General features: G+C 38.6%; 1 protein-coding gene across 8 annotated transcripts in view; it reads right to left on the reverse strand.

Annotated features, from left to right (window-relative positions):
- The window catches only part of LOC129764169 (zinc finger protein 569), a 76,783-nt gene extending 62,925 nt beyond the window's left edge, over positions 1–13,858 (reverse strand). For 6 of the 8 annotated variants that reach the window (XM_055763006.1, XM_055763008.1, XM_055763010.1 and 3 more), the window contains exons 1-2: positions 13,113–13,858; positions 11,690–11,998 (exon numbers count right to left, since the gene is read on the reverse strand). In XM_055763006.1, coding sequence (XP_055618981.1) covers positions 11,690–11,815 — 126 coding nt within the window. In that variant the 5' untranslated portion in view covers positions 11,816–11,998; positions 13,113–13,858. Of the gene's footprint in view, positions 1–11,689; positions 11,999–12,734; positions 12,930–13,112 lie in introns of all 8 variants that reach the window. The other 2 variants (XM_055763003.1, XM_055763004.1) reach the window with 2 other exon arrangements.
- Between the last annotated feature and the right edge of the window lie 393 nt (positions 13,859–14,251).

Here is a 14,251-nt window from a genome sequence, read left to right on the forward strand (position 1 = left end):
GGTGTGGTGTGAAACGACGGTGCACTTACACGCCCAGATGGTAAAATCTGTGGATAGGATAGGAACGTGAGAATAGTTCACCGTTGCATCTTGCTCTTACCAGCGGTAGCATTGCTCGGATGAAGATATGTTGATTGAGAGTTCAAATGTGCGCCAAAATTATTGTAACAAAAACATATGCTACGAGTGTGGGGAAATCGCCAAGCATTGAAAGTTACAGCACACCATCGACGCGATTATTAAAGGGGGAGTTAGCTTTCTTGCAAAGGAATTTCACCGTCTCAACATAGTATTATATACGGTATTTGAAATTATTACTTAGTTTAGATTTCTATGTCAAACAACAGGTCTCGATTGTATTCAGAGTGGCAAGCTCTTCAGAATAAGTGTGTACTAGTGCTAGTCGGAAGAACTTTCTTCGAACCCGAACCACCTGACTCCAGAAGCCTAGTTTAGGAGATTTTAAAAAGTTTAGGAGATTTTGAAAGCTACAAAAAAATTCAGTTGAAACATTCAGTCAAATTTGATTAATTTGGAAATTCCAAGAACGCCGCATCGCAAGGATGTCTTTAGATGTCAGCTCGCAATTCTTGTCTGAAATAATAAAAAAAATCTAAGAATTTATTCAATTCACTTTATTACTCATTTTTTTATGAAGAAAAAATATACTTCGACTTGAAAAAACAAAATTTTTAGTTCAAAATGAAAAGAATAAGGTATGATTTATTTCGTTAGTATTGATTTATTTACGCTGGTCAATTGAGAGAAATCACGCTTAACTTTTCAATAGGACCCATCTGTTTTGATCGATTCTCTTCATTATTATTATCATTATTAATTTATTAATCCATCTGACTCATAGTCTTAATGAATATAACCTAACCTAATGATGTGGAGGATGTATAGAGCGAAGGATTTTCTGTCTAAACACTGTCGAAGACATATCGAAATCAAACAAATGTGACACTTCGTTGAATGCTCTCGTTATAGTGGACTTCGGCTCAAAGTAACCGAAAAGCGAGCGGTGGAATGGAACAGTCAGCATCGGATCCAGAGACCGTCGTTGAATCCGGGTGGGAGCGTTCAGTGACATTTTTGCAAGTAGGCTGGGACAGTCATGTTCTCCATTCAAAATCTTCGCTGCAAAGATAGAGCGTCGTTGTTCAAGGGTGTCCATTCCCAGCAGGCGGCACCGATCGATATAAAGAGGGAGATTAATGTGATCCCTCCAAGGAAGCAAGCGCAGGGCGAAATCGTCGTTGTTCAATCCTGTCGATCCAAATAACTTGATAGGGACTCCAAATCACTGACGAGGATTCAAGGATTGATCGAACCAACGAACAGTAGAGCGTTTTGAGGCAATACATGTCAGTGAACTCTTTAGTTGTCTATTGTCAGTCTATTTGGCACGATCAATAGCTATCGAGCGATGATCGTTGAAGGTCAGCCTAGAGTCAAGCCGAACTCCTAAGTCTGTTGATGCATTCGTTCAATAACTAGGATGGATTGGATAGGTTTGGCAGAGTGACAAAATGTTATCACGAAGCATTTGTTAATACTGAGCATCATGTTGTTCACTTTGCACCATTCGACGAACAGATTTAACAGGCATTATAGGTGAACGCAGTCGACTGGGCTGTCGACTACGTTATAGATTTAGAGGTCATCAGCATACATCAGTCTACAACCAACACCCAATAGAGCTGAGACATCGTTGATGTAGAATAGTAGAATAGTGCGAATAGTAGTGGTCCGAGGTTACTACCTTGCGGGACGCCGGAATAGTTCTGAAACCATGTTGAACTATATGAACCAATCTTAACACAAAGCTTCCTGTCGCAAAGGTAGGATTTGAGCCAGTCCACATAAGCAGCCGAGGCACCAAGTTTAGAGAGCTTACATAGCAAAATCCGGTGGTCAATTCTATCGAAGGCGGCTTTCAGATGGGTGTAGATGGCATCAACTTGTTTGCCATTCTCCAGGTGGTTAATACTTTCGGAAGTGAATTGGAGCAGATTTGTTGTCACTGACCTACCCGGGTAGAATCCGTGGAGATGTAAGCTTTTGATTGAGAAAATAGACGACCGTACATGATAGTCTCGAACAACTTAGAACCAGCACATAGAGACGTGATTCATCAACATTATCTGCCCTTAATAACTCAAACTAAAAGCATTCCCTGATGTGTTCCACAATTCTAGAAGAGAACCTTGTTTATTAAACTATCTGACAAAAATACCGCAAAATTGGTCTACAGGAAGATTGTAATCTAATGAGAAAGTCAATAAAGAAAATCCACGGCTCAAATCGGACGATTAGTTCATCGGGTTTGGCGTTTAGCAACACATTAGACGATCCATTTTTATTTATAGGGGAAATCTGGGTAAAACCGACACCCTAAGGATTTCCACATATTCCCAAGATCTACCATTTGTCTTCGACTTCAAATCGTTACAGAATCTCTCTTCAACTGTTTATGAACCATTCTATAGTATCTGTTGATCATTTTTTGAATAGAACTCGAATTTTGATAGAATACAAAAATTTATGTTTTTAGGTGAAATAAAGTGGAGTGCGGGTGAGATCGACACCCTGTCGGGTAAAACCGACACCTTTAAAAAAAAAGAATGAAACCTTGTTACAATAATTTCAAATTATCAAGAGGTTATCTATATACTATGTGGACACTCCAAGATCCCAGCTTAGGTAACATCCACGTGACCTGTACCGATGAACGTTGAACGAAGGGATACCATGAGCTCTGCCAGGGTTTTTTGTTGACATACCCGATTTAACGTTGGTTTTGGCTTTTTCATCAGTTCAGCTCAGCCGTTTTGTCTTTCGAATATAAACACGAGGCATCTACAAAAAGTAAGAACATATTTTTCCTGTCTGTGAAACACAAACCAGGTGTCGGTTTTACCCTGACTGAAGGTGTCGGTGTTACCCCGAATTTCAAAACAATGTTTTCGAGCATTGATAAGCAACAACACCACCTAACGTCTCACAGACTACACTACAATGATCTACGATGAATTGAGCTCATAAAAGTATCGAATTTTCCAAAATTTTCCGACTTAAACACTCAAATTCCACGAGCGAAATTTTACATGAACTGTCTCCTGTTTGCTAACCGGTTCTGTTTTGTTGTTTGTTTTGACAGCAAAGCGACTTCCGCAGCTGTGGGGTGACTCGAAACGTAAGAAATGACAAGGGACATCGGAAAATGTTCAAAAAATTGCTTCCAACTGAAAAAATCAGAGGGTGTCGGTTAGGGTGCCAATGAAAATGGCCATCTCTAATTTCAAAAAGTTACCTCATAGAAAATGTTCACCACCTCGAAAAAACACCCTATGCCAAATACCAGCTCAATCGGACTTATGGGAGAGTGGCGCAAAGCAGTCAAAGTTTGAGTTTTTTGAAAATCTAAAACATTTCCAAGGGGGCATCAAAAAACCCCGATTCCTGGTTTTTGAGTTTTTTGAAAACTGAAAAATCACTGGAAATCGGGGTTATCAAAAAAAAATTGATGCCCCTCTTGGAAAAGTTTTAGATTTTCAAAAAACTCGATTTTTCCCTGATTTCCCCTATATATGGATATATGTGGCAAAATCGGTCTTCAAGGCCGTGGTTATCGAAAAGCAAAATTAATGAAAAAATTGATCAAAGCAGATAGGTCCTTTTTAAAAATTACACGAGATTTGTGTAGTTTCACACAAAACTTTATTGTTTCGTTGCTCTAGAGACTTTCCCATCATGACTCCGTCGACGAAGTCCCAAATCAAGAGTTCATAAAAGCGACGTCCGCACTCTCCGGCATCTCAGATGCAATTGGCAAGGTTATTGTAGCGTCACAAAACATGATACTCATTACTTTCCGGAAAAAAAATATCTGTGAGTTGATGTTAGAAACTCCAAAATAGAGACAACTACAAACAGATAATATTTCATGGGACAGTATTATGACGCGACACGACCGCTAGCAGCATGAACTTTACCTATTGTGCAGAACGTCCGTCCCTTGAAATAACAAACGGAGCGCTTTTGCTTGCTGCTGTCGCCGTCGTCGTCGTCGTTGGAGAATGAGCCATTCATTTTTATATTATATACAAGCACAACCGCCAGCTCGACAAACGAAAACGCGCGATGGCATACACTTTTATATAACCATCATCAAAGCGATAACTTTTAATGCGCAGCTACCAGCAGCAACCGCTTGGAGGGAGCTAAAACCCTCGGTTCATGCGCAGCCAACGTGAACAAAATTGACCCACACACACACACTGAAATGTGGCAACCGGGCAGAGATGAGTTGGCTGCCTGTGTGTGACGCCAGAGCAAACGAGTACAAGCCGAGGGTTTCTGTTCCATCATTTCTATTTGAACACCACACCACTCACCGCTCCATACCAACCTTTTTCCCCTCTTGACCCCTTGTCCATAAACCAATTCACCGCCAGCAGATTGAAGTAACCTTCTCGTATGGGTATGAATAAGCGAGCAATCAATAGTGCATACGTTTGTATACGAATGAACGAACGGAAAGAAGAGAGGCTCACGACGGAGGGAGAGAATGAAAGCGGGCAGATATTTTATACACACAGGATGCGGCAACAACGACGACGACGACGACGACGAAAGCAACCAAACCTGTGTCGGGGAGCCATGAGAACGAACGAAACATGGCAACAGTGCGCGTGCTTGATGATGTGGTTATTTACCGCAAGCCCGTCTCGCTTCGGTGTTGGTTCGTCCACGATCGGTACTTTTCCAACTCGCGTAAACAAATACATAACAGGCGGCGGCCATATTGAAACGGCTCGAAATGATGTGTGTAGGGGATAGCAACATCTCATACTCGTGCGGAGAGTGCGAGCAAAAAAAAAGGTAACTTTTCGAATGAATAATTAGAATTTGTCGTGTTGGTGGGGCCTCCCGCACTTCACGCTAACCAGTCGAGAGATAAAGAAACGAACGGAAAATGAATGTTTGCAGGTGATTCACAAATTAACACACGTTCTCTAGGCGGTCGGCTCACGGTTGCTACACGTAGAGGAGCAGAACCACTACATTCCGAATGCCACATGCGGGCCGAAATTTCGTACGAGAGAGTAGAATATGATCAACTGCGATGCAAACAAATTTATTTGAATTTCAAATCAGACCGACTCGGAATAACATCAGTCCTTTGCTTTTAATAGAAAATAGAATATAACTATTTCCAGCTGAACGTATTACGAAATTGCGAACATAGTGAGGTAAAATCTTTTCATCGAAGAAATTTAATTGGATTTAATGTTTCTGAATGTCACTTTTGGGATCTTATAAAATCCGATGATCACTTCAATCGTGTCTTGCGCTTGTGTTATCTCTTGTATTATCATTTGGATTGCATCAATAACAGAACATCGTTAGATTCCAGTCACTGGCAATTGTCAAATTGGCTATTCACGAGCAGGGATGCCAGATCAGTGGAAATATCTGAAATACATACACTTACGCTGTTGTTTCACTTCTTGCAAAATCAAATTAGGGATATTGGTCTTGTAGCATCCGAAACCAAAGCTTTTATTTTTAATTTTATATCAGCGCGCCTAATGTTCGATTTCGTATTACTGATTACACATTTTAAAGTGTAATGATTTTTCTTTAATTGGTTATACAGTGGCACCACTCAGTGTCGCATTAGAGGCGTATGTGACCTGCAATTGGACATATCAGCAAACAACACAATGTGGAAAACAAGTTAAATCAAGAAAATCAATGAAAATGCATTAAATAACCATTAGAAAAGTGTGCAATATACACAATCTAGTAAAATAATTGGAAAATGGTTGAATACAATCCGAAATTTTTTTCGTGTTGTAGAAATTGCACAAAAGATTATTACAAAAATGTCCAATTACTCGTGTTGCATTACAGGTCTGTCCAATTAGTTTGATGTTCAATTAGAGGCCTGTCACTATATTAGGAATGTTCTTCTTTCAGTAGTGAGATGTTTGCCAAATGTTGTGAAAGAAAAGGTAAAGTTGATATTATGAATCTGGATTCTAAAAGACTGAAACTTTGTAATAAGATTTTGGAAGGAGCGAACACAGACCAAATAGGACTTGGAGACAATTTTGTAAACTTGTAAGATGTCCAGACGTCCAGACGTCATGCTTTCTATACAATGAAATCTCTTCTTTAAGTATTCGTTAAAACAATAATTTAGAATTTCTAATCCCTTTTGTAAGAAAAGTAGAAGATCGCAATCTACATGTGCAAAAGGCAAGCCGTGCTTTCTTCTTCTTGTAGATTTTCAAATGATGTCTCTGCTCCCGCTGAATCATTCCGATTCAGAGACCTAATTTCTTGGCAAAATCACAAATAGAGGCAGATCGACGCTTACGAATATAATTCACGACTTTCTGATCCAATGTGTGATGGCTAGAACCGAATTTACTTCCACTTCTTGCACATCCTCCAAGGAACACTCACTTTCTCACTCGCTTTCACACTCCCCGAACAAATTTTGGACCTTTTCGCGAATTGTAGGAAATAATTTCATTCCACGTAAACATGCGTTTGTGTTTTGGTGACTTCGGAATCCTTTTAATGAAAACATGATTTCTCTGAATTCGTCAATTTCGAGCGCATGTTCACTCATTAATTTGCGAATGGACTTTAGAGATATTTGCACCAATCGATTCAGACACTCTCTCAACATTCTAATGCAACAACAAAATGTAAAATTTTGAATAGTTGATTTTCTAAAAGAGAGTTGAAATGGAAACTCCTAACTTCTTATTCCCTTTGTGTAGACCGCTTGATATTTCTCTAACATGTGGTCGATTGCGGCTTTTTCAAACATATTCAAAATTAATATGCAGTAATTATCGTAACGCAATCCTTGAGCAACTAGGCGGTCGTGTGCCTGACACTACCCTTCAACTTGTTTGCTTTATCTGACTTTGGGAAAGATTGACAAACTATTTCCGTCCAAGTTCTTGATTTAAAGTTTCTTCCATGTTAAAATCAAGTTAGCTAAATCTAAAAATAACATTAAGTGACACATGAGGGTAAATTACAAAAAAATTCAAATTAAATACGACTGAAAGATGCGGACTTTATAAAAATTATCAATAACACGTCCAAAGAATAGCCTGTACGATTTTGTTTATCGTTATTTGTATGTTTGTAAGTTCTGGTATTGGGAAGCTCTGTTGAGCCTAAATAAATAAACAAATGGGATGAATGGAAAAAAAAATATTTTGTTAATGAGCAAACATCCTCAACAAAACTGCGCGTCATTCGCAGAAAACAGTTGTCATTTCGAAAACGTCAAAGTTTGCAAAGACAATTGAATTGGATGAAGTCTCTCGTACGACATTATATGTAGAGAAAAATAGTCAAACTACAGCGAGTTTTGCGTATTTATTCCCAAAATTCAGTAGATTAGTATATTGATGAAATTTTAATATAAATTTTAGGAAGTTCAAACTGAATTATCAAGATATTATGAATCTCATGCAGCGGTTAGAATATTAGATTATTCGAGGATAATTCACAATTACATAAACATAAAACACAATACCAGTCTCGTTTAAATTGTTTCCCACTGCGCATTAGAACGTTTCAAAGCGATCACGTCTCTTCCGAGAATTATTTTTTGGATTGCGAATTGTTTTGGATAATACGAAATGTTACATCTGATTATGTGCAGTAGAATTTGGAACAGAATTTTAAAATGTACCGTCAGCAGAACCTCATCTAAATATGTGTTCAGGTTTAGTACAATGTCTCAACTTTAAATTCTCCTCCCTCTCTTAGGGGGCTGCAATACAAATGAAACACAAATTTCTGCATAACTCGAGAACTAATCAAGCAGACGAAACCAAATTTGGCATGTGGAGGTTTTAGAATGCAATAAAGCAAATTGAGCCAAATTTGGCATGTGAATAATTTAGGGGCACGAAACGTTTCTATGGTGAATAGACACTCCTCCCCCCCCTCCCTCTCTCTCTCTCTCTCTCTCTCTCTCTCTCTCTCTCTCTCTAGGGGCCTGTCTTTGTTTTATCATGTTTTCTGTATCAAACATTTATTCGATGTAACGGAGAAAAATATTATTTGCAAGTGGTTGAAAAATCTTGAACGAGAATTGTGTCTGAAAATAATCTGATATGATGGCGTCGTGCACAAATAACGTAACGCGAGAAGGAGGGAGGGGGTCGAGTTTGCGTTACTTACTGTGTATTAGAGATAGGAAATTGCGTTACGTAGGAGGGGGAGGGAGTTCAAAATCCGGATTTTTAGCTTTAGGTAATATGTGCACAACGCCTATAATGATGAGTTCTGGTAGAAGTACTAGGAATTTTATAGTAAATGGTAAATTCAACGGGGTCGATTAGAAGATCAATCAATGAACAGTTCTGCGATGGAACTCATGAACTTGCGCTTAGTGAGATAACGTCAATGTTTGAAGGTATTGATAAAAAAACAAATTTTTGGCGGGACGAAGTTTGCCGGGTCAGCTAGTTAAATATATAATCCCAACTTTTGCCGTGAATATTTTATAAGCGTTTGTGCTTACCCTGATAAAACATATTAGTTGTATGAATAGATAATTTGTCATTAAAGCTTATGTTCTAATATTTTCTTTCAGATTGTTAGTTATTTAGTTGGTCGAACAACTTGTAATAAAGCAAAATATTGTCACTAGGAACAATTTTAACAAAGTTTTCTCCGGGAATATCATTTGTTAAATGACCTATTGGAAATGCTGAAAAAAATCCAACATAAGGTTTCGAAAATCAATAAAAACTCAGTTTTTAGAGAAAACTTCGCCTTTGAAGACTGCGAATGCGAGTTTTAATGCAGTTTTGTTATTTCAATTTTAGAACAATGATAAGTAATGTGAATTAATTGTGCAGATTTCTTATATAGCCATGAATAGAGCAACAGTGATGAATGAGAAATTAGAAATTTCTAAAATTAAATATTGGCCCTTATTAATTCTAGGTGCATAGAACTTTGTTGGTTAGCTCTATTTTGCTGTTATAGATACAGTCGGATTAAAGTTGTCGGCATAATTTTTCGAGCTGTTGTTGCATTTCTGATGTTCTGCTTTGGGAAACATTTCGGCAACGTTTCAAATTATGAAATTCGTCGATGTCTGTGACATGATTCGAAAAATTCTAAATATTACAAAATACGTAAGTTTGTTCGGTGTGATAGTTATAAGCATCGAATCGACCGTTTGATTTAATTTACATAATAGGGTCCAATTTTTCCGATAGAGAGTCCTTATACTTCTAGGTAATTGAGGAATACAATAATCATCTTGAGAGAATTTTTATGGAAAATGAATGCTTTGTATGTTCATAAATAACAAATTCATTTAAAAAACCAACGAAATTGATCGATGAGACTTCACAGAATATAAAGTATTATGTATGAATTATTTAGAAACCCATAATTATTTTTACCTATGTTTTCTCCATTTATTAAAGCCCCGCGTTGAGCTTTTTGTTAGGAAAGCGCTAACTGACTAGAGCTGACAGTTATAAAATACGAAAATAAAAATACATACGGTTTGTTTTCGGATGTTTTACAAAATCTGACTATTTACTAGTCGAATTTCTGACTATTAAATTGACTTGACAATACTTATTGCATGAATACATCATGCAATAAATATCTTTGGGCGCTGGGACCGGCACTGATATTGTGCAAGCGGGTTGAATGGAAAGCGCAGCAGTAAATTCGGGACTCAACGTTTTAATCCTCCTATACTCGAGGATACAGCCTCACAGACAGACCAAATTTTGTTTTGAGGAGGCTGAGTTAAGACTATTGAAACTGAATGAAGTTGAAGAAAAAGTATTTTCTGGAGTTTTTTTTATTTAATTTAAACTTTTATTATTTTGAATAAATACAAATATCGCCTATAAACACACAATAGCAAAATTACAGAGACAAGCATTGTCTGTGATACCGTGCGCGAGTATACGGATTATAATTTTACGCGGGTTGAAACTTTGTTTTATTCTCTAGTATTACATTCATTTCCTAATGAATTTTTGATACACTCAACATTGGAAGACCGCCGCTTAACATTTGAACAATTAGTCGTTCGTAATGCCCAAAAGTTTGTCCGCCCCTCTTATAGGCAATAAAGAAAAAAGGAATCTTTGGACAAGTCGCTATAAAAAGCTTTGGCTGTAAATGCGCGAATCACTTTCAAGAATACGTAGAAGATTAAAGGGAAGACTCTGTTTAGATTTTCAAAGAACATCATCCGCCACGCAAATACTCGTACATAAACATTCCTTCTCTTCCTTTGGCGACTGTGCCTGCACGGGGGTTTTTATTGACTATTTTTACCAGAATTTAAACAGTCAGAATGGATTACTACTCCCAAGCTTAATTTATAGCGTTCTTTGCGCAATTTCGTTGGTTTAAGTCAATCATGGATAGCAACCCTGAAGTGTACAGTTACCCATGTTCAAGCTAAATAGCGACGAATGTTTCAGATGTTATCAACATGTATGAAACTACATATTCTAGATAACTCCATACTTTTAACAAAAGCTGTAGTACTCGATGTTTAACAACGTTTAAAATGGACAAAAAAAATTGATGGCGTTTTCAATACTTTCAAGCAGAAGCACTCTGTATTATTAAAAAATAATAAAAAAATATCCGCTTTGAAAACCATTTTACACAAAAAAAGATACATTGAATGAGAGTTGTATTTTACTCGTATTCAATGTATTTCAAAAAATTAAAAGACCATGGATTCAAAACATTAAAATCCATGGATTCAAAACCGTCTATTGATATGCACAAGAAAAAAAAACTGCCATCACTGCATGAGTCCATTCATATGAAGAAATTTCAATGAATTCCTACTCGTTCGAATGTCGCTTATGGATTCAATTGTGATCAGTTGTACAGCTGAATACAAATAACAAATGAATGTTCTCTAGTGTATTTTCATTTTTGTTAACTTGATTGCATGAATAACCAAACATCAATCAAAAGCAGTCACGAGATGTATGCAATGCACTAATTATTCGGAAATGTTAAACAAACAATTTCCCATTGAGTATGGTTTTTTTTCCCCAGAACAACCGGAGAGTCTTGGTGCGGCGCCACGAGCTGCTGCTGCTGCTATCACGGAAATGTGTGTGCGCTTCTTTCTTCAAGAATCTGCTACACACTTTGGAGGCCGCTTCGGCCGCACTCGACAAACGCGTTTGAGCGAGGAAAGTCGTCGAGTGTGGTGGCCCGGAGCAGCAGGAGGACTGCTAGTTATGGTTTTCTGTGTAGAGTGAAAGCATACACGCGGTATAAGTTACACAATGTATTTGTGTGATATGATAATGTTGAAGTTTGCTGCTGCACATCACAGCGTTGAGCAGAGAGCAACTTGTTCACGGCATTAATCCCTGTGTGTACAACACACTTGCCGCCTCCCGCCGCTCGAGGGGAACCAGCCAACACACAATACTGCGATAAAATCATATGATTACTATACTATTTTGGCGCGAAACTGTCCTCTCAAATGTGGTCTATTTGAAGCCAATACTAAGACCAGAGATCATGTTACCTCGCTCGAAAAACAGGCGCTCGTCATTTGGGAAATGCTCGCAGTGCAAGTTGAAGATTGGATTTAGCTAGTTAGTGAAAAAACGGAAACACTTACCGTCGCATCGCTCACGGTGTAATTGATGTTGGGGCCAATCTCCACTACCGACTCGGTGCGGGAATTGTCCGCGAAGCCCCACGTATAGTTGAAGCTGGTGGGCGGATTCGTTTGTGCCGCACACATTTTGATTGTTTGACACGCTTCTTATCGCACGTTTGTTATCAGTTGCGCCAGTAACAATATAACACTCTACGCGCCTTTTAACGCGCTCTGGATATGCTCTGCACTAATAAGTTTCACTTTTTTATCTTATGTGGTAATGATGGCTATCTCGCCGGCCCGAGTGACAACTATGTGGCACTTTATCTGAAATTGAGTAAAATGGATTGACTTTATTGACACAGCTGCCAGAACATTTGTGTTGTCTTGGAAAGTTCTTGTGCGGGTTGTTTGGGAAAAGGGGCGATCAATTCATGCACTATTCAAATAACCGTGGCTGTCAGAACGTGCGAACACAAAACATTTACTTATTATCACTGTCGTACGGGGTGCAGGTATTGCTCTAACAATTATTGAAAAGAATCGTTGTTATTTTTTGGATGGCGTATCGATAGAATAAAAAAACTGATGCATGCATTTTCATGCCTGTTATAGGCATTATAATCAAAAAGCTTTATGAGAGATTGAAGAAAATTCAGAGAATGCATGTGAAAGAGAACAAAATATCTAAGAAACGTGAACCGAGAATTGGGTTTCTAATTTTTCTATTATATCCTTATCAAAAATATTATGAAGATGTCATCCAACTCCCGTGGACAAAAGTTAGAAGTCAGAAAAAAACGAAATAAAAATTTCATTATGAATGCTTCGTTTCCTTGTCGAGCATCGCATCATATCAATCGGCAGCATATGTCAAAGTTTAATTGATGTGACTCTCTCCAATATCCGTATCAGCGTCAGCGAAATGGAAAAAATGCATCACCCATATCAAAACACAACGATCAGTCAAACAAAGGCAATAACAAAGGGATGACCTAAACGAATCGTGCAATGCAATTTGTCAACACAAGTCAAGTGGGCTTTGGTTATTAATTTGACATACAATAACAGGAAGATGACATTCTTTGATCACTTTGCACTCCCTCGCAATGTTTTTTTCCCTCCTTGCTTCCTTCTGTTTGCGTTACACAGAAAAATCGATTCATACGCCTACACATCCGTAGGACGCATCCGCACACCCATACACATGTCCCTCACAAACAGCCAAAGCATCCGCCGCCGCCGTCGCACAAGCAGCCTGCAGGAAAATAGGAACAAATAGAGGCCCCATACACACGGACACACACACACGCGCACACTCTAACGGTAAGGACGAGCCACACAACACACAACAAAGGAACAGATAAAACAAAGATTCGACACTTTCCACTGAGTGTGTGCGCGCGTTATGGGCAAATTAAAAATTCACTTTTTCACTTACACTTTCACGCAATCGACAGAATTGAGTTCTGCTGCTGCTGCTGTTGTGATAACGTTTTGTTTACTACACGCGCGAATCTCACTTTGCGTTTTTCCTGGCGCTGGCGGAAACACGGGTATCACTTCAGCAAGCGTCGGCAAGAAAATACTCCGTTGACGCCATTTTATAAACGAGCGCTTTGCTTTTTTCGACTTTCTTTACCCCTCGTCGATTGGATTCGAACTCTAGGCCGTGGAGCGATAAAAACGAAAGAAAAACAGTCATTCAAACCGAAAAAAGAACTGACCACGAGACGCATCGAGGAGAGTCCACTCTCTATTCTCGGTCAGAAACCATGTTTTCGGTGCATGTTGGATTCTTTTGGATACCAGGAGGAAGGCTGAAATGCACGCACAGCCGACGGCAGGAATGTCCGCGCCTTTGAAGAATGTATGTTGCTGTGTGCTATCTCTCCTGCAGCTACTTCTCCAACTCGATTCCGCAGATCCACGAAGTCTCAAATACACACTATACCTTGTGGCTCAATTTTACGCGAAACGCTTCTGCCGTCTGTGTCTCGAACGGGAGCTCTCGTAGTGGTGTGGTGGTGGTGGCATGTGAGAGTGTTACAGCGCGAGGGGGAAACTCACAAAAAAAAATATAATCAAGGATCACTGGATCACAACTATAGTGTTGAGTGAGGAGAGTGTGGCCTCTGAAAACCGAATAGCGAAGAGTGCACACTACACACAACTGGATCTGTCTGCAGCACTACGAATACTAGTGAAGCCTACCAAATTTTCTTGTGTTCGGGGCATGGTTTAGCTACGCGTCGGTCGGTTCGGTTTTTTAATCGAGTACATATGTATATAATAGGTAGCTGCTATATACAAGCAGTGCGGCCAGATCGTTCGATTTTTTTCTAACCACGTTGCAAGTATAGATTGAACTCAACTAACACACTACACATGTCCAATAACGATGAAATTTTTGTGGATTAATTTGACATACTTTTTACATGTTGATCTGTATTATATGGCGGATTATTTCTCTTTTCGTTGGTTTCATGAGTAATAAATATTTTATTTTAAAATTATTATTTTTCAACAAGTACAAAAAATCTAATGTTTTTGGAATTTTGAAGAATTTTTATCCATCAT

This window comes from Toxorhynchites rutilus, chromosome 2, assembly GCF_029784135.1.
Source record: "Toxorhynchites rutilus septentrionalis strain SRP chromosome 2, ASM2978413v1, whole genome shotgun sequence".
NCBI classification, from domain to species: domain Eukaryota; kingdom Metazoa; phylum Arthropoda; class Insecta; order Diptera; family Culicidae; genus Toxorhynchites; species Toxorhynchites rutilus.